Genomic DNA, 26149 nt, shown 5'->3' on the forward strand with positions numbered 1-26149 from the left:
GGTAACGAGGGCGACATTTGTATCAACGTTGCGTCCTAATGCGTGCGGTTTTAACACTATATCTGTAGGATTTATTTTTTGGAGTTTTTTTTTTTAACATTCATTGTAAATTTTATGTTTACATACATTTTTTTAAAAACACGTAAGCAAACGTAATAGATCCTATTGATCAAAATTAATGGGAAAAATCTTACAAATTTAATTTTGAAGAGTTTATTAAAACCTTTAAAAATAATTTTCGTTTTATGGATCATTTAGTTTTTTCATATTTTTAATTAGAATAAAAGTGCCGAAAATTTAAAAACTATTTTTATTGCATCAAATTAATCTATATTCATCAAAAATACTATGAAAAAAAGAACCGAATTGAGGTAAAGTTTTTTGAGGTTTGAGTGATTTCATTCAAAATATAATAGAATGAACCAAAAAATAGCAATAAAAAATTAAATAACTAATGTCTAAGATTTCGTTCAAGGTGATAAAAAAAAACTTAAGCCAGTTCTTGTTATACCCATTTTATAGATTTTTTAATTATTTATTGTTTCGATACATACAAATATCATTTTATATAGAAGCCATTGTTGTAAATAATTATACAAAATTTGAATACTTAAAAAATATAGTGTTATAAGAGTTCTGTTATTTGTATCAAACTAGCCGAACATAAAACGGTTGATATTTTATTTCGCCTTCTTTTAATACTTCATAGGAATAATAAGTGATGTCATTTGATTGATTTTGTACTTCTCGAAATTTATACGTTCCTTTAAATATTCCTGATATATCTATGTAGTGCATTGTGCATACATTTTCAATACACCCTCCCTCTTGATGCCAAAATTCTTTATTATTTTGAGTAAAGTTAATTATAGCCAATGCACGACATTTCCATAGTACATTACCATTACACATTTTAACTACGTCTAAAAGTATATTTAAACATTATCATACAATTATTTATTTTAAGTTAATTCATAATGTAAAATAATTAGTTGTGAGTCAAAATGTATACATTATTTATAAGATATGTTGTTGGAAACAGCAAATCTTTTGCTCATAGGTATAATATTATAAAGTTTATAAACAATAAACAAATAAATATTATTCTATAGTATAATTATTATTTCTTTATATCAAATTATGATATAGCATAGACTTTATAAGTACAATGTGTTATTAGTAAGTAGTAAAACAATAAATTCCTCCGATGTAATTTTCAATTTAAATTAAACATTTTTTATTGTATTTTCAATGTAATCAATAACATGAAAAAAATTGGCTCCCATTTTTCAAAGAAAAATACTCATTTTTGTTGATTAAGATAGATTATTATATGAAATAGGGATTTCCATAAAAAAATTATGTTTGTATAAAGCATGCAATTTCAAATAGAAAGTTGATTTTTCCCACTATTATATATGTGCCAGTCTCTGCCTAACTAAAGCCATTTCCCAAACAAGACAGCGCACTATTTAATGTAAAAATAAGTTTAAATTATAACCTCTGATCACTTCATTTGTTAACTAAATTTCTCTACTTCAATGAAACTCTGATCAAAAATTATTTTGTTCAAGTGATTTTATTTTTTAGGTAGAATATAAAACAATCTACGATTGAAAAAAAAATGAATGTGTTTAGTACACATTTAATCAACTATTTATCGTACTAATAACTATATAGCGAAGGTATTACTTACCATGTTTCATATACATTAAGTGTGATGCCATTTTTTTAATTAGATCATATCGTTTATTGACTTCACTTTCATAATTAATCATACCTAAATAATGTAAATACGTAGCAAAATTTTATTACAATTATAAACAATTTCTGTAGGGTAATTTATTTTCTATGATATTATTAATAATATCATACAAAAAATAATTTAAATTTTCCTCTTGTCTAAAATATTTAAGTGAAATTTCAACGTTGACATCGAATCTGATTTTAGATTTTTCCATCACGTATAGTTTTTTAGATAATTAGAATAACCCGAGGTAAAAGTGCTTTTTTTTGTATATGATATACAGAAAAAAAATGTATCCTGTCGTATATAGTAGTTATAAACAATTTCAAAAACTATCAAAAAATAAAAGTTAATAAGGAATAATAGTGAGATTTGAACTTTTTTAATGAGTAATAAACTGAAGTAAAATGAAAAATAAAAGCGTACTTCTAACTTATAAATGAGATCAAATTCCAATTAGTATTGAGTAAATTTTAATGAGTAAATTAATAAATTTCAACTATTTAATTACTAATTTTTTACCCGAAAAAATAAAAATAATGCTAAATTTTATTAAATTTAGTAATTTTAAAATTTAACATCATAATACTTTATGTTAAAAAGAGTTAGCCGCTTAAGAATACATTTTTTTTCTCAAAAAATTATGTTATTCAAACTTAAAAAAATAATGTATAACACTTATTTATTTTGAAATAAGTACGAAATGTATTTTTTAAGAACTGGGTTGGACTTTTACACTAAATCAATATTTTTTTGTAAAATTACATAACAAAAGTTGTGTGCAAAAATAAAATTGTCATTTCTGAAAATTGATTAACAAAAGTGTTCTATATCCAATTAAGAAATTTAAGTCTTATAAAATTGTTTTATAAACTTGATTTTTTTTTTTTTTTTTTAAAAAAGAAATATCTCAGAAGTACGATAAATATTTATAATTTTGTAACTACTAAAAAATATATAAAAATAATCCATTATTTTTGATACTTATACACCAATTTGTTCATAATTATAATATTATATTATTTATTTCTATATTGGACTTCTACCCGCAGTGCATTCTACTGATTAGTATTTGAATAATTAAAAAAACTGAAATATATATGTTTTTTAATTGTCTAATATAATTTTAAAATATTCAAATTATTACCTTCAATATATTGATATTTATTTATGTCTATGGATACTAAAAAAAAAAAGAAGATTTTCAACAACAAAGTTATACATAATGTTCTACCAAGTTTAATAACTTTTATTATTATTTTATTAAAGCAAATGTATTGTGTTACTTTTTTTTTGAAAAGTTTTAGACTATATTTTTTACTTTTTTGAAATTTAAAAATTCTAAGTTTTTGGCTTATTTCTTATAAAAAAACATTGATGGGTTGATAACTGCTTTAGGATAAGTACATCAATACTATCCTAATAACATACAATTTTTGGAACCAAACTAAAATTTCCATCTATGTACATTTTGCTAACTTCGGAAAGATATTTTAAACCACCACTTTTAGAAAAAATAAAGATTCTTTCAGATTGTATTCCGCTAACCTAAATCAGAAACCTGATAAAATTTTCTAAATAATTGACACAATATCTTTAAGCAATTTTATACGTATTTTATAATTTATTTTAGTTTTTAATTCATTGTAATATTTTATACTTTTATGTATCTGTTTTGGATAATATATAAAAATTTTAATAGGGTTTTCTAAACATAATAAGCTTTATTTGTTTATAATTTTCTTGAAAATTCAATGAAAAACATCAAAACAGAAAGGGTTTGAAAGGACCATTCATGTAAGTAAAAACAATTTTTATCGATTCAATATTTGAAAATGTTTCAGAATGCCTGCCCTATTTTAACTTACATAAAATTTAAACTCTTTTTCAATGAGAGACTCCCTGAAATTTAATTAAAAATATCACTATACACACTCAAAACCATTTGTTTTAATGTAATGAATTAAAATCATAAAAATAGTGTAGAGCTATAATGGGTTTTTTTTTTTAAACTAGACTAAATTTTTGGAGATATAGAAGCCGATATAGTACCATTTTTACCGTCAACTTATACATTGCTCAAAAACTGAATTTAAAATAAGTTATTAGACATTAAACATTCATGGCAAATGAATACTTGAATAACTTTTTTCAAGTAAAAGTACTCAACCTACAATATACCTTATATATTATTCTAACATCTACCTACAATTGGTTTTAATATATTATTTTATATATACATAGAGTGTTCAGTAAGTAAGGAAAAGGATTTTTATTGTTCTCAATGTTTATAACAATTGACCTCTTCCCTTACTTTTTGTACAATCTGTATAACAAAAATTGAACTCAACATAATTTTCCAAACGATTAGCATAAAGAAATAATAATATCTATACCAAAACCAAACAAAGATAAATTTGATTCTTCAAACAATATCTATGATTAACAATTTAAGTAAACCACTAGAGTAAATGGTGATCGACAGAAGTAAATGGCTCCTTGGAACTTACGATTTAATTAACAAAAACTAAATAAGCTTTTGGAAAAATCATAGTACGTATGAAATCATTATCTTTATACACACCGACTTATGTAAAGCTTTTGCACAAAAACAACGTATTTTTATGGTATCATTGATCATCAAGAGGCTGTGATAAGGTCTGGATCAATTATTAAATTGTTGTTAATATGTATAAGTATATTGTTAATCAAATAAAACAATTAATGTAAAGCTCCAAAACCAACTTTTCGTCAAAACCTAATAGAAAATGGTATACCGAATGTTCTGTCCTTAGTGTACTACTTTTTAAGATAAATATAATATATAAATAAGTAAAAAGATAAGAACAAAAAAACTGTCAATAATTAAAAAATCGGTCAAAATACTTATATTCACTGTCATGAAAAAAATATAAAAACCTCAGAATCTATTATACAAGATGTACTCAACAAAATTATTAGCCAATTTAATTTTTAACTATTTTTCATTGGTATTTTTTAGTTACATAATTCTCTTAATTTATCAGTCATAAACTATTTTTTTTATATTCATCCCTTATTCCTTTTAAGGGTGTCAATTATATTTTTTACTGGCAACATCCATAACTAATCTAGCTTACTGTTTAAAAAAATGACTATTCGATGGCAACTTTTGACCCATTATTTCAAAAATTAAGTGGTAGTTATGTTGTTTTTAATATTACGAATTACTCTGTCGCGCTTTTCTTCTACTCTATATTTTAAAATGTTAATGTTCTGAGGTTTTATTTCGAAAATTGTTGTCTACCAGTCATTTTCTTAATTAGATGTTTTTTATTTTATTAGCTATTAAAATATGTATGTTGTCATATAACAAAATAATGTTGAAACCTTTAAAGGTACAAGGGATGAAAATAAAAATCAATCAAGTTGAGACAGTATTGTATTTCCCTCAACGTGCGGTTGTCGCATTATAAACCTACATGGAAATAAAAATATGAAAATTTATTTTATATTATAAAATATCAATAGTTACCGAATTAAAATGCATTTAGTTAAATATTTATATACGTTTATACGGAATAAGGGATAGAAAAGAAAATATACTAAATACTTCATAAACTTTGATAAATTTAAGAAACCAAACAAAAATGTATCCACATTATTTTTACATTTTATTAATAAAGTAGTTTAAGATAAATGTAATCTTAAAAATAAATCTTCCTGTACACTTATAATGTGATTGATTTATTCTTAAAAAAAAAAAAATTTTAATTTATGTCAACAATATTATAATAAAACAGACGAAATGAATAGTCAATTATACAGTTTTTTCATCACATTATTCTAATATAATAAAAAATTAATTTTATTTATAAAATAAAAATATTTTGTATTAAATAAATTGCTTACTAAAATTATCTGTGAAGTAATCGTCTAAAATACTTCGTAATTTATCTTCATTGTTGCATATACTACAATTGAACTTCTCTAAAAAGTTAAATTTAAAAATGATTATTAATTTTAAATAAATTTAACAAATGAGTAACAAATAAAATTAACCTTTTCTGATGTTTCCACTTTTAATTATGTAATTCACCCAATTATAAAAATTAAAAACAATATAAAGCTCCAATATATTTTTTTTGGGATTTGTTTTTTTCCTAAATAAAATGCAGTTACTATTAGGATTTATTTTAATTTATACTTAAACATTTATACTTGAATTTAAGAAATTATTAATTAAAATGGATTCAATAAAATTTTTTCAGTTTCAATGCGATCGGAGAATGCATTAATTTTACAATCTAAGTATTTTTTGATTACGCCTATAGTCACTATTTTTTTCTTTAAACCGAACCAACAACTTTTAACAACATGTCATAAGATCATAAATAGTATTTAGTTGAAAATATTCCCTATTTCCATGTAAACGAGAGAAATTCCCAAAAAATTACGATTTTTTAAATCGACAAATTTTGACTTTTGTTTTAATTTTTTGCTCTTAAAATGTCATAATTTTTTAAATAATGAATGAATTAAAATAACTTTTTTTTTACAAACACCTTAGGTATCTTATTTTTATTTGATGATAATTTTTTGAAAATGTGACTCTTTACCTGGCCATAGGAGATATTCATAATAGCAACTTTTACACGAAAAGTTAAATTTTATATTTAATATTAATATTTAACAACTTAATATTTAAAAATATTCCGGATATACTACGTCTTCGAAACATATATTAAATTAAGGATATATTACATATTATAAGTAAAAAAAAAAAGTTGTCCCGATCTTCTATATGTAAATGACGCCGTAGTAAAAAAACAATAATTTTTTTGTCTTTAATTTTGTTTTTTCAACTTTAAATTACCATAAAATATAAAAAAATGTATGTATTAATAGAATTATTTTTTTTGTAAGTACTATATACATAACCCATCTATCCGATATACTATTTTTATTTTCATTTAAAATATCATATACAACACAAATAAAGCTCCAAAACCAACATTATTTCGGATGTTATAACTTTTTTTAAAAATATAGAGTAGAGGTGAGGTGTGGGTTATGTTGTGTTATACTACCTCTTATCATATCTTTACCTTTTTATCTACAAAACAATAAACTCTATCATATTGTAACATTGTCGATATCATCGGTTAACCAATAAATAATATATTATATGTATAATAAACTCTCATATAAATAAAAAAATGTACACAAAAATAGTAAAAGTTATAAAAAATATATCAATATTGTAATGCAATAATGAATCGTTGCCAAAAATCGTGTTTTAATTTTATAAAATGATATGTAATTAATTCAAGCAAATCAATTTAATAAAGTATATTATTTAATAATAATAGCGTTGCTGATCCTCTTTGCATACGAATGAAACTATACAATTAATAAAATATGAATATAAAATGGAACCAAAAAGGCTTAAAACTGTCAGTATTTTCTTTCAGTATACTCGGGCAGTATATTCTCGCAACTTATCGATTTCACTTATCTAATTTATGTGCAAGAAGTTAACGGTTACATTTAAGTTTAATTCAAATAAACAAGACGACTTATATTGATTTCTAAACACTCATTGGAATCATCAAGGGAGATACTAGTATTAACTAAAATAATAAGGTTTAAAATTAGTCATTTCTTATGAATACTTATTTTATGTAGGGACAAAGAAAGATTAAGTGACCACTAAAAATAAAATATTAATTAAAGTAAATCAACAATGTTTATACGGAGTTAATTAGCAGAGTTAGATCGTTGATACATGTCTATACTACAAGACAAGTTGGAGGTGCATAAACATATATATAGACACCCCACTACTCTGGGACATATATGGTGATTCCATCCCATCTATCATTGATAATCGCCAGTAATCGTTACATTATTGATATTAAAAAATGTGACAACTGATCACGATAATTTTTATATCAAGTATTTATATATATTATTATAACTATATACATATTTTTCTATCATTTTCTTTATTCTTATGAACCCTAGTATTCATACAACGAGAGATGTTATTAATAAAAACAACACAACAATTCTGGATACATTTATCTTTATTTTAGAGTTACTATAGTTGTTTTTATCATTTCGTAATACTATATTATGCTTTTTCTCCACTTTATATTTAAAAATGTTTATGTTCTGTAGTTCTAATTGAAAATTGTTTTCGACCTGTCATTTTCTTAATTAAATGATTTTTTATTTTATTAGCTACATAAATATACAGGATGGCCCACCACTCACTGACAACTTAAATAACTTTTGATCCAGTTAATATTTTTAGTTGATTTTTTTTTTAAATAATAGTTATACGTTAGGTCTATAGCTATATCTCAATAATTAATTTTTTTACATTTTATTAAAAATATTAATTATTTTAAAATTTTAAATAAAATGTAAAAAAAAAATCTAAGATAGCTATTTTGTAGAGTAGAATTTAAGAAAAATGTTAGTAAAAAAATATCTTAAAATATACTTTTGAATGAGAGTGATAATTAATAATTGCCTTATCTAATTTCTTATCATGGAATTAATGCCAAGTTTGTAATGTATACACATTATCATCATATGTATACACAGTAATCATGAAAAGATAGCGTTTTCTACTGTCCTTTTCTCAATACGTATTTCAATGTTTAATACCGTAAAATAGTACATGAAAATTCAAAATTTCACAAACTTCAAAACGCTACAGAATATTTACTACTGAATATTAATAAGATATTTTTTTACTAAAATTTTTCTTAAATTCTACTCTACAAAATAGCTATCTTAGATTTTTTTTTTACATTTTATTTAAAATTTAAAAATAAATAATATTTTTAATAAAATGTAAAAAAATTAATTATTGAGATATAGCTATGGACCTAACGTATAACTATTATTTAAAAAAAAAATCAACTAAAAATATTAACTGGATCAAAAGTTATTTAAGTTGTCATTGAGTGGTGGGCCACCCTGTATATGTTGTTTTTAAAAGAAATTAAATTCACTTAATTATACTTCACTTATACTGAGTAGTATAAGGGACGAATAAAAAAAATTAATAATTAATAAATCAATAAATTTATGAAACTAAAATACATTTTTTCTTTCTCATTATTATTTTAATAGTTATTGAATATTTAAAATTAAAAAAATCATTCCATCTACAACAACCTTTTATAATTTCTTCGAGAAAATTACAATACTAAATTTTATTCAATATCAATTTTAAACTAAATTTAATAACTATAATAAGAATTCATTCATTTATAAAACTTATAAATCATAAAACTTGTAGTCGGGATATAAATCCTAAAAAGAGATTAGGAGTTCGTGTTGATATATGACATAGAAGTTCATATTGCTAAACATATTGCTTCATATAATTTTGATAATAATAATACATTTATTATATATTGGATTATAACGAGGCCTTGGTTTATTGCAATTATACATTTTGAGCTTAATGAGTGTTATAATATACCCCACTAAAGTTTATAAACATATTCGACAAGAATTTATAAATTACTTATACGTTTAAAAATAGATAACTGACTTTAATACAAGTATAGTAACATTAAGATTTTTTTTCTTTACTTACGTAAACGATCATTGACTGTTGAAGAACTATTTTCTGGAAGAAAGTTAATTTGTTAAAAATTTTAACATTTCGATAATTTTTAGCTAGAATAAATTCTACAATTAAACTAATAAATAATTAACCTACAATTTAATACTTGATAATATTTTAGTGTTTACCAATTTTAATTACTATATTTAAAGTATATTATTTAAATTTTTTTCTTTTTTCTTATTAAATTTTTTAAAAATTTGGTTTATTGATATTTATTGTTAATGATAGATCACCAGGTGAGGTAGAAAAAATCTGTATCATTTACAAAATTTCACAATATGGTTTGTCATGTTCTCTACATTTTGTAATTGTGTCGTTTTAAATACAATATTTTGATGTTAATGATTATAACTATTATAATTATTCAATTCATTTATAACTTATACGTTATAATATTGTATTTTTAAATGGAAACATACACATATAACTAGTTTATAAAATTGAAAATTCAATTAATTTAAGTACTGGTTGACAACATTAATAAAAACACCTGGAATAACTAAATAAATGGTTGGATTAACCGAAAAATACCGTTATTCTAAGCATATTTCTTCATTGTTGTTATCGACCAATCAATTTTGTAATTAAGTAAAGTGGGTCCCTTTTAAGTGATAAGTAAAAAGATTAAAAAATATTTAACCACTCATAAATCGAGATATAAATACTCCGTATAATCATATTAAATTATAATTGAATAAATTTACCTAATTTGTAGTTAATTTCGGAAATATCTGAAAAAAAAACAATGAAAAATAAATAAAATGTGTGCAGGTGATTTTTGACGCACAAAGGATGCAAAGCTTCTTAACGGAAGTTGGGACGAGTGAACTGAAAAACAATTGAGAAATGAACAATACAGTTTTTAATTAAATATATTCATAATATAAATGTAAATAGACATGGTTTCACGCTTAACTTTTGTAAATGAAGTACCAAATATTTTAAAATAACAACTTTATATTGAAACGTTGTTATTAAAATTAATTCAATTAAGTCGACAGCTAATTAAATGATACAAATTAATTAATATAACCTATTAAAATATTTATATGACAAATTCAATATAACAAAAAGTAATATTTCAAAACATAGTTATTATTATTATGACATATAATATAAATTCTTCTATAGAAAATTTAAATAAATTAATAGATTTATATATTTATAAATATATCTATAACTATTAATAGTAACAAAATATGCTTATAAAAAATCGAATAATAAACTAATTATAACTATATAATCATAACTAATATAACTATTCAGTTATATTTCAAAGTGGATTGTTTTATGAGTGAAATTTAGTCTTTCTCATTTTTTTTGTTCTGCAATTATTCAATTTCTTTTACAATTATATACATTTATGTTAAACGTGCTGAGTCGAATTTTATTTTTATTTAGTACCCGTCCAACCTCAGTTAAAAAGCTTTACGTCAATAATCTCTAATGTATTAATTTTCTTCTAAAAAATATTATAGGTAACATTTATAGCAATAGCAAACCTATTCTCTATGATATCTTCGAGATTAAAAACGTCATTTTTTTATTTACTAGTAGTTGAATATATTCATTCAGCTATAACACAAACACTTTAAAAATACACATTAAAATTTCTAACAACTAAAATTACATTTCAATCGTAATTTGCTATTACTTGGCTGAATAAGTTATAATTCCTAGCTTAAATTTGTAGAAAAAATAGTAATAATTACATTTAAAAGCTTTCTCATATTAATTTAATACTCGACATTTTCGTAGACATTAAACTAAAATATAATACTCAATATATTTGTGTTATAACTTAACTGAGCACACTAATTTTGACTGTATGTTACAACTGATATATTACTAACCTGACGGAAATAATAATTCCTCAAATTGTTCTGAAATTTCAGTTAACATAAATTAGTTAAGAGAAATAAAAATTGTTATTACAACATCAAAAATTTTCACTGTAATTGTACAACCATACTAATTATATTGCAATAATAAGATCCAAATATTATTTTAACTACAAATAAATTATAAAATTTAAATAATGCAAAATATATTTTTAATATAAATAAATTTTAAGAATCAATAGAATGTTACGATGGGTTTGGTTAGATTTTATTTATTTAATTTAGTATTAAAATTAAATACGCGTTTATTTCAATTCATTTGAATGCTTTAGAAAGGAATTAAAAATTTTACAAAATTTCAACTAAAAATTATTCAGTTAAAATTGTTCAAACTCTATGAGTAATTTATTTTTTTCAATAAATCAAATTTTATTTTAAAATATGAAACATGTCCACATAAAAAAAAATAATTCTATACGATGAAAAATGTGTTTTTTAGTGTTAATGTATAAGAATAATATGCGTACAAGATATAAGTTAATTTGCCATAATCAAATATTGTTCATCGAGTTCTCTAGGCGTAGTTATTGATTCAATGCAATAGTTGTTAATAACTTAGCTTCAATAGTTTACTGAATTTCTAATAGGATTGGTGTAGCAACACTTCATCCTTTAAAAGTTTTACCATACAATGGAAAACAAAACCCAGAAATATTGTATTGATTTTGTAAACTCAATTTGTTGAAAAGTTTTTACTATATTATAATTAAAAACAATACACGGAATAACAATAACAAAATAATTGTTTTTTTCAAAACCTGTTATTTCCATTTTTAATATTTCAGGCGAGGCAAATTGAAAAAATAATGGCTCTCAACACAATAAAATAAATATTTTAGATTCATATTTAATGTTCTTTCTTTACATGTGTTAAAGAGGACGAAAAAATTCTATTGCTTGGATGAACAAAATCAAATTCGATATATATAGTAGAACAGATCTAACTGACAACTTTATAACTTTTAATACAATTTCGCATAGATTTTTTTTTTATAATTTAAGCATTCTTAGACAACGTTACATTTTTTTATTTCATTATTTGTTTGAAATAATGTAAAAACTCTGTTGTCCTTATGATTTTAAAATAGTTTTTGTATTTTTCTTGCAAAATTATTTAATATATAATAATAACAATTGTTGAAAAAGTAACTATTGAGTTGAAGCATTTTCATAGAGTGTGGGTCATTTAGGGTGGTAGGTACAGCTCATATTGGTGCATATTTAATATGCATACAACTCAAAAATTTTGTTCATAAGAAAAGTGATAACAACTAGTTATTAAAAATTTTGCAAAAATATAAAAATAAAAATTAATGTTTTATTATTTTAAAAATAAAAAATATTATTTTAACGTAGTCTAAAAATGTATAAATTATTTTTAAAAATCTTAATTGTATCAAAAGTTATAGGAGTTGTCAGTTAAATTTGTTTCACTTTGTATACGCCATAAACGTTTTGAAATTTACTTTCTCTTAAAAATATACCTAAATAATTCAGATTATATTTTTGATAAAAATGTTACATATTTTTAATACATAAATATAAGATCTAGGGCTATTTTTGCAATATGTGCCATTTTCACCATAATAGTTGATGTTTGACTCACTTTTTAAAAATGATATGTTTTCAAAAGTTAACCAGCAATTTTTATTTATGTTTTAATAATTATTCTTACTGTGTGTTGTTAAAGGTTCTAAGAAGTGTAACATATATGAAAAAATTTTGCTCTGCTCTGTAAATAATAAAATAATCAAATAAAAAATATAAAGGATTTACTGTAATATATTTTTATTTAGTTTATCAGATATTTATACATTTTTGTATATGATAAATATAATTAGTTTTAAATACTTTTATACTGTTATATTATTTTCTTGATTTATTTTTTTGGGTGTTAGAATTTCCCTTTATTCCCGAAATAAATTCAATATTTTAGACTTGCATTTATAATTTCACATCTCAAAAACACAGTATCATACGATTTTGTTTTTTAAAAATATTAGAAAATATTAATGTTATAATGGATATACTGTAAAAATTACACGAGTAAACATATATGATGATTATTATGCCTTAAATTATATACTATGTTGTTCTTTTAAATAAAGTAAAAATGAACATCTTGTCAGAAATCTATATCAAATGAATTATTTTACTGAATACAGAGTGATTCCTTAACTACGCCTTGCAAAATATGTTTAAAAATATTAATGCTAATCATTATCTTAATTTTAACAATATTGGTTCTTTGTTGTACTACTTTACACTAAAAATTAATTTTCTGTTACCATCTCTTGTACCCTACAATCGCTTTAACTTAGATTTGTAAATGGCGACTTTAATTTTTTTATATCATCAAATTTAATTAAATGAAAAAAAAATTTGTTTAAAAAAATTGTTTTATATTATTTCATATATTATTTCCAACTAAGTATATTGTTTTCTAATTACCCCTAAACTTTGCAGCAGAAACTCGTTGAAAATCATATTGGAGTTGCGAATTGNCATTAATTTTTTTATATCATCAAATTTAATTAAATGAAAAAAAAATTTGTTTAAAAAAATTGTTTTATATTATTTCATCTCCAACTAAGTATATTGTTTTCTAATTACCCCTAAACTTTGCAGCAGAAACTCGTTGAAAATCATATTGGAGTTGCGAATTGTAAATGAAAAGTTAATGAGTTTAAAGGATAAGCGACGGTAGCAGAAAATTAATTTTTCGATTAAATAAACGTAACAAAGACTATTTATTGTTAAAAAAATTAATTAACGATTAGCTCTAATATTTATGTTCTAAGCGTAGTTCAGGAATCTGTATGTATTTACAAAGATACTCTTGTTTGTTATATTATTTATGCGAAGAATATGTTACCTTCGACTGTTTGTGTTTCGAATATCGAATCTGAAAAAAAATAATTTTAAAGTTAACACAATTTTAATAACCTTATACTAATCTTCAAAGGCGTTCCTAAATATTTTTCTCATGAGGTGTCCGTAGACTTATTTTTCTATTATTGAAAACTTCTTATCTTTAATCATGACATAAAATTTTAGCAGGACGCTAAAATTTCAAGTATAAAAAACCTTTTTTTGCTCTTAATTTAAAAAAATAAATCTAAAATATGTGATTTATTTAGCGACTTGGTACAAAATTAAAGACTTGGCTATTTTGTATAATGGTGTGGGGTAATTCACCATCCACACAATCCCATAGGTTTACCTATGTTAATTGTTTATAAACAATAACTATAATTATAATTATTACATAATAATGTGCAAAGTTTAGAAAAGATTTATTTCCAGTGTTAATATAAAAATATGTTTTAAATATAAATATAAATATTATTTTTATTTAAATTTATTTATAAATCATTATTTTCTAAGATTGAATAATTAATTAATTAAAAATATTTAGGTACATACTAGTCCATTTAATTTGACGAGCTGATTCTGTAATTTGTATTCATTAAATTGAAAACTTATTAAATAACTCAATTTGTATTCATTACAAATAGTTTCTATACATAACACATCTTTATTATTAATAAAATGGCTGTTGTACCGAGACAATAGCTATTTTGTTGTTTGATACCTACGTGATTTCTACAACATAGAATTCACGTAGGTATCAAAATATATAAAATTCAATATTATTTAATTTCAACGACTCCCAAATCTGGCTTCAAATTTTCCCATGAAATCTAGTTATAGAGACAAGTATTATTTAGCAATTAAATCATTATAAAAAACTAAAAAAAAAAATGTATATAAATTTTTTAATATAATTTAATGATGTTCAAAAAGTAATATGAAAAATTTGGAGCTTATCCGTCATATTTAATTATAATTAAACTTGTCGGATAAGATCCAAATTAAAAAAAAATATTTTATAACCTTTAAATTTAAATATGATGGTATATTTATAAGACAAAAAAGATCAACTTTGTACTGTAACTATTTTTGAGTAAATTTCAAAGTTATTAAGTTGATATCAATAGATACATAATTTTATATAGTTTCATAATTATATTGGAGAAATAATATGGTGTCTTAGTATTTTTTATGGATTTTTGGGTTAAATATTTTTAATATTTTTTAGTTTAAATTAATATTTTAAATATATTTTTATTTTCCTAAATTATAACTATGATTTTTTTTTTAACACAGTTGTTTATGAATTTAAAAAAAAAATTAAACAGCCATATGTATATTTTTGTCGTTTAAATAATAGTATAATTTAGTGATAAAACTGGATTACACGGTTTTATAAATAATTGAAAAAATATTAAAAATAGGATCTTATATTTGGTATTTATTAAATGAACAAAAAAATTATTACCCTAAAATATATTATGCCCATATGTTTTTTTTAATATATTAGGTCTTTTGTGAGGCGTTAAGCATAATATTTGAATAAATTCAATTCTTCCTCATAAATATTAGTTTTAATAAATATGAAATTTTTGAATTGTAGTTAAGTCTAAGGTGAGTTCAAATACTAAGGCCTAAAAAATTGTCATTTTTTAATGGTATAAGTATCTCGATCACTGTACACTCTAATATTTTCAAGCATAATTAACTACACTAAGTCGTAAACACAGTAAATTATTATCAGGTAGAGCGCAAATGCTCGTATTAATTAGAAGAATTGATAATTATTTCAAACATTACTTCAATTTTTTTTGTATGTGTTAGTTTAAACACGAACGACAACTTATTTATAATTTAAACAAAAAACATAATTTCTTTTTAAGTTATATATTTATTTAATGATCTAATACGATATTTTAGGAAATTATTTAGCATAATATATACTCAAATATGAAAATATATTTCTGAATTAGAAAATTTTTTAACAATTACAGTAATTTTACATGTAGCCATCATTAAAAAAAAATTGTGATTATATTAACCTTATAAAACAAGTATAAAAAATGAAATTTTTATTAGGAATCACATACAAGAACAATATTTTAATTAAAAAAATTCAAAATTTACCTTCCAAATCATTATTAGTCATTTCATATTTTCCGTCCATTGCATAAACATTTGATATTAAGAAATAGGAAAAACAAACAAATATACTTTTTTGGCATATCATAATTATCTATAAATCAAATAAAAAAAAATTGATAATTCTTTATATAAGTTACAGAGGCTCCTAATAGCATATTAAAGCATAAATTATTACGAAATAAATTTTGCATAATTAGTCAGTTATTCAATAGAAAATTGAAAGTTACTTCAACATTGTTGATAAAACTTTATTTTTATTAAAGTAATAGAAATACTTACATTGAGCTACAGAAAAATGCGTTAAGTAAAATATTAAAAAAATATATATCAATTTAAAAAAAACTAGTGACGCGGTAATTTAATCGCTACTTATATAGTTCTTTTATAAATACTTTTATTTGAGTAATTAAAAGTTAATAAATATTTGTTCGAATATTATTTAAAGAATTCAAATGCAATGTATTAAAACAAAAATAAATTTTCTATTTAATAGGTATAATAATTGAATATTTTAACAAATCATCAATTTTTCTTAATTATTTAAATTCAAATAAATGAAATAATTTATGAAATCTATTTCTTGTTGATAATTTTAACAAAATTGGGTAATTAATAATATCTTTAAAAACTTAATTCTTATAAAATTATTGTATTCTTAAAATAATCTATATAAAAAAAATTAGAATCAATGGTTGAAAAGTCGTTCATTATAAATCAATGATAATTTCTAGTTATGTTTTCTTTCAATTAGATAACAAATTTTTATTGCTTTTTTTCAAATTTCAAACAACTCATAAATTGCTCTTTAAAATCACTGTATATTAAAGTACATAATTCTTTTATACATTTACATTCTTAGTACTAAACTGTTCTCTGATTCAAAAATATTAACAGTAACCAATTTAGGTAGATATCTACATATAAAAATATGAGATAAAAAATATAGTAATATCATTTATAAAGTATTCTACAAACCACAAATATATTAAAAACCGTGGTAGATTCTATTAATATAACAAATGTTTTATATATCACCTTAAAATTTTATTTCTATCACTTTATAACCCTTAATATAATAAGTCTTTTTGTTCTGACACGGTACCGTGTTTCCCTCAGCCGCACATTACGTTATCAACCTAAATGAAAGTGTATTGGGAGCTGAAACATAAGTGCACGGTGGCCTAGTGGTAAGGTTTGTCTATACGACGCCTTGGGTCGCGAGTTCTAATCCCGTACTGTGACTCCTTTTTCACATGATTTCCGGTACACTTTCTATAACCGGCCGTCAATCCCCGGCGGCCGTGTTAGTTCTATATGCAGTAATAAATTAATGACATGGTTTTTTAAGCTTACATTAAAGAATTAATTAATTAAACTTTTGAATAATCTAAAAACAAACAAATAACAATAGTTAGGTCACGATCGACCGTACTTCAAGTACTTTATATTATCACGGTCGTATCATAAAATTCTTATCATTTCATAGTTTAAGTTCTTTTACAATTATTATTTTTTAACTATTTTGACATTTTTACCATTCCAATAAATAATTTATTAAAGCTTTTCACTCTTCAATGCTCAATATTAGAGCGTCCCTCNATATATTTATTAAAGCTTTTCACTCTTCAATGCTCAATATTAGAGCGTCCCTCCGGCTTTTTGGAATTTGACTTAAAGGGGTCGCTAGATTGTACTTCAAATAAGAAGGGGGACATCTCCGTCCACCATCTTTTAACCACTGTAGTGACTATGTATTAAACGGTCTGTGTCAACTGTCTACTGAAGATATTTGGTTAAAAACTAGTTGCAAATATCTTCTAAATTTTTTATAGTGCTCGATCAAAGTTAAAATATGTTAATACATATTATTCATAATTTTATGGGAATTGTAAATTTAAAAATTTTGTTTTTAATTATCCGTTACATACTTATAGAGGCGTTGTTTAAATACAACATACATTATTCGAATTAGTTTGAGTCACATACTTGTAGAAACATTAATTTGTTAAATTATTTTAATTTAAATAATTGCAAAAAAAATTACATGATTATTTTCATTATTGCTGTTTACACTATGCTAATTATTGAGAATTTAACCAGTTATACTTTATCTAATATTATCAATTTTATAATTGTAGAAAAAAAATTACATTTTATTTATCCTAAAAATAAAATTCAAGTATCACTTAAAAAAATTGATTTAATTTTCAAAAAACACCGGCCTAAATAGACTTAAATTTCAAAATTGCTTACAAATTTAAATTCAATGAATTTCACAACTTATACACAGTGTCCCTATAAATTTTAGCATCTTAAATAACTTTTGATCTAGAGAATATTCTGCATTACTTTTTTTGTAAATAATAAATACAAATAAATAACACCACTAATTAGCCGATATTATGAAGAAATTAAAATCGATGGAAGACTCTCAAAATAATAAATATAAATCAAGAAACGATAAATTAATTAGTTAAGAAAAGTGAAATTAATATTCTTAATAATTCACTCAGTGATTTTCTGGCGACTATAAATTATTATAGGAATTAAAATTAAAAGTTAAAATATGAAATTAGTTGTTTGAACAACAAAATTACAACTTTCAAATCTACATGTAGAGCAAATAATACATTGTCGTCTGAAAATCTAATCAATGATGCATAAAAAAGATTGGTAAAAAATAAAAACGTCATTGTATTTAAAATAGAAGAATTGCTTAATGTGACAGATAATACATCTTTATTAGTTGCAAATGATATACTGACTAGTCTTGCTCTTAATTTAAACTTTGTCTAAGCTAAGCGCATTGTTAATGATGGCCGTCCAGATGGGCGGCAATTATTATTAGAATTTAATGTATTTGAATTAAGATTATTTTTGAAACTTAAATTTAAACTCTGTTCACTTGAGAAATAAAAAAATGTCTGGGTGAATACTGAATTGATCCAGCATCAACAAATTCAAATGAAATATTTAAGAAACGCTGTCCAACAAAAACATGCCGTGTGTGACAAAATCAATCATTAAATATGTCAATGGTGTGCTAATGTTAAAATAACCAATAAATCATATGCTCTGTAATCATAATCAATATTAATTTTGTAACAAATGTAAATTAAATAGTACTAGGACAATTATTATGATTAAGTGTAAATATTGTAATAAATTATTAATTGATAAAAGTAAATTGTTAAAAGGGTATTACCAAAGTGTAAGGGGACTACGTACTAAATTCTATATTTAAACTCGTAATATTCCTTTATTCAGTTATGATTATATTGTGTCTGTTAAATTTAGTTAATTGTTGATATCTTTGATGCCAATCTTGGGTTCGATTGCCATAATTTGTTCCATTTGGATCTAAGTGATAAGACGAGCATTAGTAGGAGAGGTGATGGAGTATCAATTATTGCGAATAAACGTTTTTAAGTCGAGATTATAAATATACAATCTAATGTCAAAAAATTATTTATACTGTATAATGGGATAATAATAATACAAGTATAACAGGTGCTTGTATATATCACCACATAGTCCAATGGCTTTCTATACAACACATGCTGAGACAGTTCAGTATCTATTAAATAAATACGTTTCTGATACGAACCTAATATTATACAGAAATTACAATTTACCTTAGGTTCCTTTTTTTTAGCAATTATATTGGCTTTACATGTAATGGAACAATTTCGGAACGTTTAGAAATAATTTTCGATTGTTATTTCATCGCTAAAACTATATTAATTAAATAATACTTTAAATGCATGAAGTCGTTTTAGTTATTTTAAACAACCCACATGTTAATGGAATGCCGCATGATAATATTATTGTTTTAATTGTTTGTGTTTCTTCTTATCGTAATTGCTCAAACTCTTGGTTGTATGATTTTAATAAAACAAATTAAGATTTAAAGAATTTTATGTTAACGTAACGTTAATGGTGCGTTAAATATTTTTGACGCAGTAGTGTTAAAAGCAATTGAACAAACAGTTCTAAAAACGTTAATCCGCAGTCATATGTTTTCTAAATGATTTTCTAAAAATTTGCGTTTGCTAGTTAAATGTTTTGCACATAAAACAGTTCAAGTTGTCCTGTATTTAGGCTGATTATGTAACGTTCTTTACGATAAAAAAAAAAGTAAAGCCATGTCTAAATTATTTTATGATAACTATTTGAAGCAAGTTCAATATTCTATAATTAGTAATCCTAAGTATTTCTGGAACTTTCGTAGGAATAAACAAAAATATAATATCATTCCATGTAATATAACCGATGGGGGGATATTGTTATGGAAAACATAAAGAACTGTTTACAGCCATCCAGAGGTGTCGTGGAGCGTATACGCGGGTATACGGCGTATACCCACTTCTTTGTTTTTCTGTTATTGCGTATACTTATAAAATCATGAGTGATACGCGGGTATACCCACTGTTAGTTTTCTTATTAGTGCATATACGTATTTATAAAATAGTTAAAGAGTATAGACTAAAGGATAAAATAAAAAGTAATACGTGGGTATCGAATATAGGTACGTTTGTCATAAAACACTAATTTTGAATAACTCTTATCAGTTTGTTTAATCTCTACAGTCATACCACATACAAACATATATCTGAAGTTATAAACACACAAATATGGCTCGAGACTATTATCATTTTAAAAATAGAATATAAATGTAAAAAAAAACACTGTCAAAGTGTATAAATAAATATCAATAAAATAAATAGGATAATGTTTATCATTTCACGACAATTTTATTGACATTTGACAAAATTTAAAACATCGACCAGAAATTAACGATATAGCACATACTAAGTTGAAACTGAAAGTTATTGGGTTAACCTATAGCTGTTGAAATTGGTAATTTGTATTTTTCCGTAATAAACCGTTTACCAACCAATCTAGTATTTAATATATTACCTATAATGAATTAAGATAGTACTAACATGTACCTATTCACGTTTATTTCATTTATGTTTTAACGATTTGAAAACAATGATTGTAAGATTATTTTATTACTGCATAAAGTTTATTGTTTATTTATAAAAAATATAACAGTATCTAATAATACACTTATCGATTGTATGACTATGAAATTTAATTTATGTAAGAACTTAAAAGTGTCAGTAAAAATATTCGAGTAATAGTTTGGAAGTTGGAAGGAGCAACTGGGAGGGTTAGGAGTTTTAGTTGCATTATGTAATAATTAGAAAATACATATTTTTAACACAGTTAAAATATCACAATATTTGTATTCCGTCCCCCAAAACTATGTTATAGTTAAGGCCTTTGAAATGTAGTGTGGGGGTGAAATTCCCCACGTTTCCTCATTTAGGTTTTTAACTTATCTATTGATCAAATTACGACTATATCACTGTTGATAATGTGAAATATTGTATGTAAAAAATGTAAAGTGCAATGGGGGGTGTGGGGGGCGGACCTCCCCACGTTATTCTCTATTTATTATATAGGCGTATACCCATAAACATTTTTAGGACTACACCACTGCAACCATCGTAATAGTAATGATAGCCAAACATGTGTTATAATAAAGATATTAATTTCAATAGCCTCGAGTAAACTGTAATTAAAATATTGAGACCTACGTAATTTATCTTATAATTCTAAAAGTAGTTCTGATCAAATCGCTGAAATAGTTTATATAAAACCTTATTTCTCATTAACTCATTAACATACATTCTTTATTTAATCTTTCGTTGTCGTCTTGCTATTTTCCTAATAAATAGAAATATAGTTTTATCTATCCTGTAATTAAATCAGACAACCGAAATGTTGTTAATAAATACCGTTCTATTCAGGCGCGGATACAAGGGGGGGCATGGGGGCGATGGCCCCCCCCAAATTTTACTATTGTAGCATAAAATTCAGCAATTATATTATTTTGCGACAAAATAATAAGTCATAAATGTTATATAAATTTAAAAATTGTTTTTAATTTATAAAAACATTCTATAACATATTAGTATAGTTAATTAGATAAATTATTTAGTAGATAATTTTATTTATAGTTTGGTAATTTCTATTCGCATCTACTAATAACATGCAGGCGGCAATCGTTAATAACGATTCGTTATCACTAGTACTTTTTCTTTGTTTTTATATTTTTGGATTTACATGCATTCAATGTGTTTGGCATTTTCATTATACAACTGTTTTTGTAATACGAACGTTAAAGCATAATTTATCATCTTTAAAAATGGTACGTTTTTTGTAGTTTTATAATATTTTGTAGAAAATACAAAATATATTTATAATTTGATCATTTAAGTTATTATTATTAAATCATACAATGTATCTAAGTCTATTTTATTATCTTATATAAATATAAATATGCAAACAAATCTTTAAATAATATACAATTAATTATTTTTTAATTAATATGACACTCAAAGAATCTATATTATATATATTTTACCTATGATGATATTGAAGTATAAATTATTGGTAAAAATGTACTTATCATCATAATAAATCATACATAGGGTTAAATAATACACTAATATATTAATTTGCCTGATATCATTTAAGTTTGTACTCAAGATTTTATGGTAAAAGTATTATAATAAACTTATTTATTAAAGTATTGTTGAATAGTTTATTTTTATGTTCAATTTAGAATCAAAAAATTTAGAGAAACATAAAATTTAAAATTTTAACACTTTTTCTTGAATCACAGCTCTTTAAGAGTTTTTGCCACCTCTAATACCTCTTTCTACTCTTCTTCTCGATTTTGTACATTTTCCTTCCAATCGTTTCTTTGGATGTCTTCTTGGTCTCTTCTCTGTGGGTTTTCATTTGAACGCCGCTTTAAAATATTCTGAGTTTAACCTTTTCAACACGCACTCAAATCATTTTATTCTTTGTGCTTTCACACCTTATACTTATTTTTAAAAAATGACAAAAAAGATATTAATACTCAAAATACATTCTTGTCATCAAATTCTCTGATAAGGTTCAAACATCTGGTCACTGTATACAACTGTATGTAGGTAATAATAAGTTATTAACGTATAGTGTGTCAATGACGATTCCTCAAAGTTTAAACAAAACAATCAATGTTTTACTTGGATATATTTTATTTTAATTATCTATATTAACATTGTAAATTATTATAGTTGTCATTACTCTTATTTTATTCACAGGCGCAATTATCCCAGAAAAATAAATTAAAAAGGACAATTAATTCATATTTTTTACCTGCCAAAAAAAATAATTTAGAAAATGATGAACCGTCTTCTCAATTAACAGTCGATTTATCTACATCAAACATGTCTCAAATATCATCTTTAATAACTCCTTGTCTATCATCATCTTCATGTACTTCTTCAACCCAGACATCATTACTATCTACAACTCAAATACCACAAACATTTTACTCTAATGATATAGGTCAATACATTGGGAAGGCTATTGATGATTTTACAAAACATCAGCTTCTCGAAAATCCTTGGTTACCTCCGAAAGATTACATATTTCCTTATTCAGAACATATAAAAGGAGGAAAACAGACACGTCGTTATGTCGGTCATCAACATTTAAATTCTTTCAAGTGGCTTGTATTTTCTCCATCGCAAAAAGGATTATTCTGTAAATATTGTCCAATTTTTAATATTCAAAACAAAGGTGGTTTTCAGAAAAATGTTAACTTACTTAAATTTGTAACTCAGCCATTAACTAAATTTGCTAAAATCATGGGTGAAACAGGAGATTTAATACATCATGAAAAAACACTGTACCATAAGGAAGCTGTAGAATTCAGTAAAAGTTTTTTGAAAACTTATCATAACCCAGACTTAGAAATACATAACTTACTGAATACAAAACGTTTGAAAGAAGTTAATGAGAATAGATTGCGGCTTATTCCAATTGTCGAAAGTATTATATTTTTATGTCGACAAAATATTCCACTTAGAGGACACAGGGATGACGGTATGTTACTACCAATATCATCGACTAATTCTGATAATCAAATTTCTTGTTTAAATGAAGGAAATTTTAGAGAACTTTTGAAGTTTCGAGTTAAATCAGGTGACAGAATTCTTCAAAACCATCTTCAAAACAGTTCTTCAAAGGCCACATATATTAGTAAAACTATACAAAATGAAATTATTGAATGTTGTGCTAAAGAAATATTAAATCAAATTCTATCACGAATTACAAAAGACAGTGGTTTTTATAGTATTATATTTGATGAAACTCTGGATGTGTCAAAGCGTTCACAAATTAGTTTGGTTTTAAGATATATTTATAACAATTCAGTAAGGGAAGATTTCGTGATGTTTGTAGATGCTTTTGACGAAGCTTTAGCTTTACTAGAAGAACCTGAAGAAAATAAGGAAATTGGTGATAATGATAGGGAAAAAAAAGAAATTTCAATAACCGGAAAAGTTCTTGGTAAAATTATTATCAAGCAATTAAATAGTTTTGGCCTTGATTTGAACAATTTAGTGGGAATAGGAACTGATGGATGTAGCGTAATGCTGTCAGAACTTTGTGGAGCTGATAGTGAAATCATTAAAGTTGCACCTAATGCCCATAGATGTCCTTGTTATAATCATTCACTTAATAATTCTATATCACAATCTTCACGCGTGAAAAGTATTAGAAATCTAATTGGAGTAATTAAAGAAGTTGTTTCATTTTTTTCTGCATCTGCTAAAAGAACTTTTGTTTTAAAAAAACACGTCGGACATCAATTGGTTGGTTTATGTGAAACAAGATGGGTCGAAAGACATGAAGGCGTGATGAGTTTTATGCAGGATATGCCCAACATTATTGAAGCACTATTAGAAATAACAACTTGGAGAGACTTGAATACTTCAGGAAAAGCAAAGTCCCTGGCAACAGTACTATGTGACAGTGAAATTATAATTTCACTTTGTAGTCTCTCTCATATGCTTAGCTACACTCTTCCACTCAGTAAATGTTTTCAAAAAAAGTGTCTTGATTTACACGAAGCAGCCAATATAATGAAAGACACTTTGAGTATTCTATCAGAATGTCGAAAAAATGTTTCTACTGATTTCAAAGAAATTTATAAATTATCTGAGGATTTGGCTAAAAAACAAAATATTGATTTGAAAATTCCAAGATATTCTATAAAACAAACGAAACGTGCAAATTATTCAACCAATAATACAGAAGAGTATTATAAATTAACTGTGTTTATTCCTTTGTTAGATAATGTCATTAATGATTTAAAATCACGTTTTTCACATAAAACACTTAGTTGCTTTAATCTTTCATATTTACTTCCTGAAAATTTTTTAAAGGAAAATTCAACTTCATATTCATTAAATGAATCAGACGATATTATTAAAACAATAGCAGATGAATTTCAGATACTTCTTTCAAATGAAAAAGGAGATGTTTCTTCTTTATTACGTTTGGAATTTAAATTATGGAAACAAAAATGGAATCGAGAAAAAATTGAAAATAATTTGATCAATTCCATATGTGTAACGAAAATTCTGGCAAATTGTGACGAAGAAATATTTCCATTAATTAATCGTCTTTTAACTGTTTTTATTACTCTTCCAATAAGTAATGCAAGTGCTGAGAGGACATTTTCCACACTACGAAGACTAAAAACATGGCTCCGGTCAACTATGTCAGAGACAAGATTAACTGGACTTGCTCTTTTGAACATTCATCGTGATATTAATGTAGAGGTCACTAAAGTGATTGATAGATTTTCAAAATCCAATAGAAAATTAGATTTTGCTTTATAATTTATGTATAACTTGCATAATACAAAAAATGTAATAAATGGCATTACTTATGTATCTTGATTATTAAGTTTTTTTGTCAGAAAGTTGATTTAGATAA

General features: G+C 23.8%; 2 protein-coding genes across 2 annotated transcripts; one reads left to right on the plus strand and one right to left on the minus strand.

Annotated features, from left to right (window-relative positions):
* Positions 1 to 505: 505 nt before the first annotated feature.
* Positions 506 to 16653, minus strand: LOC126896732 (uncharacterized). Its single transcript, XM_050669772.1, has 12 exons — positions 16580 to 16653; positions 16283 to 16391; positions 14708 to 14734; positions 14157 to 14186; positions 12957 to 13013; positions 11234 to 11263; positions 10085 to 10111; positions 9348 to 9380; positions 5639 to 5716; positions 2895 to 2930; positions 1697 to 1780; positions 506 to 923 (listed from the first exon to the last, which is right to left on the minus strand). The coding sequence occupies exons 2-12, from the start codon at positions 16383 to 16385 to the stop codon at positions 649 to 651; spliced, it is 780 nt and encodes a 259-aa protein (XP_050525729.1). The 5' UTR covers positions 16386 to 16391; positions 16580 to 16653; the 3' UTR covers positions 506 to 648.
* A 5728-nt stretch (positions 16654 to 22381) lies between these two features.
* LOC126894024 (zinc finger MYM-type protein 1-like) lies at positions 22382 to 26149 on the plus strand. The gene is made up of 2 exons (XM_050664656.1): positions 22382 to 22520; positions 23464 to 26149. Exons 1-2 carry the CDS (start codon positions 22518 to 22520, stop codon positions 26050 to 26052), a joined length of 2592 nt encoding a protein of 863 aa, XP_050520613.1. The 5' UTR covers positions 22382 to 22517; the 3' UTR covers positions 26053 to 26149.

This window comes from Daktulosphaira vitifoliae, unplaced genomic scaffold (genome assembly GCF_025091365.1).
Source record: "Daktulosphaira vitifoliae isolate Bord-2020 unplaced genomic scaffold, ASM2509136v1 Scaffold_1, whole genome shotgun sequence".
Classification (NCBI taxonomy): Eukaryota; Metazoa; Arthropoda; class Insecta; order Hemiptera; family Phylloxeridae; genus Daktulosphaira; species Daktulosphaira vitifoliae.